The sequence below is a fragment of the Cariama cristata genome, unplaced genomic scaffold (assembly GCF_000690535.1).
Source record: "Cariama cristata isolate BGI_N322 unplaced genomic scaffold, ASM69053v1 scaffold6611, whole genome shotgun sequence".
In the NCBI taxonomy this organism is placed as follows: domain Eukaryota; kingdom Metazoa; phylum Chordata; class Aves; order Cariamiformes; family Cariamidae; genus Cariama; species Cariama cristata.
The window spans coordinates 9,999-11,026 of record NW_009600906.1 but is presented as its reverse complement, the minus strand read 5'-3'; the positions used below and the strand labels follow the sequence as shown (position 1 = coordinate 11,026).

The 1,028-nt window shown below is 33.1% G+C and overlaps 1 protein-coding gene across 1 annotated transcript in view; it reads left to right on the top strand.

The window, feature by feature from the left end:
- LOC104169317 (unconventional myosin-VI-like) overlaps positions 1-1,028 on the top strand; it is a gene marked incomplete at its 3' end in the record, with an annotated part of 17,409 nt that overhangs the window by 6,438 nt on the left and 9,943 nt on the right. Inside the window, exon 6 of the mRNA XM_009710214.1 lies at positions 844-939. Within this exon, the coding sequence (XP_009708516.1) occupies positions 844-939 (96 nt within the window). The remainder of the gene's footprint in view (positions 1-843; positions 940-1,028) is intronic.

Genomic DNA, 1,028 nt, shown 5'->3' with positions numbered 1-1,028 from the left:
ACTAAAGCCATAGTCTTCACTTACATTTGAAGTTTGTTAACATGTAGTGCATGAAAAGGAAATAAAAACACATTTTCATTTAGATTATTTCATATCAGTTGAGCTGTTTTGTTGTTCCTTTCAAAAATTGCTTGCTCTGGAGAATATTTGACTCCCATGGAGTGTCTAGCTAGCACTTCAGAGACGAAAATAGGGAAGACACAAGGAATACCTTTTTGTTCTTAATTCTTTAACATACAGCACTCTGTGGAAGATTAGTGCGAATTATTGCAATTTATGTACGTGACTTCTGTCGAAAAGCAAAAAAAAAAAAAAGTTAGTTTCCTGCTTTTTTTGCAAGCAAAAGGAGCCAAATAAAATTGTCATCCATTTACCTTTCATTTAGTTTCCACTTAATCTCACTTAACTAGATTGCTGTGTAATGAAACATTTTTGTCGGTATGTGTGCGATCAACTAGGTTGTTGCCTTTTAAAATATACTATCTAAAAACATTTTAAGCTTCTATCTAATCCTATTCATATGACAAGGCTATTCATCAACTGTGGAATGAATGGTATAGGAGTTGTTGATTCAAGGCAAAAAGAAAATCAACTAGCTGGTGGTGGCAATCCTGGTGACTTTTGTTTTGAATGTGATGTATCTAAGGGTGTGAATGAGAATGAAAATAGGTTTCTGGAATATCTTGGTTTGAACGTGAATGGTAGGGTCATCACAATTGTACTGCAGGAAATGTCTTTTTTAATACCTAGTGTCCCTGGCAGAATCGTGGTGATGTTTTAAGAATGAGCTTTTTCTTACTCTCCAGTGTAATTCTTCTTTGTAATTCAACTTTTAAATTCCAGATTCCTAGAAAATCTAAATTGGCTGTTCACAGGAATATCAGAGATGATGAAGGCTTTATTATCCGACATTTTGCAGGAGCAGTATGCTATGAGACGGTAATTTTACTTACACAAAACTATTTTTGTTACACTTTGTAGAACTTTTATATTTTTCAAAATATATAGGTTAAATAACAAAATTTCAT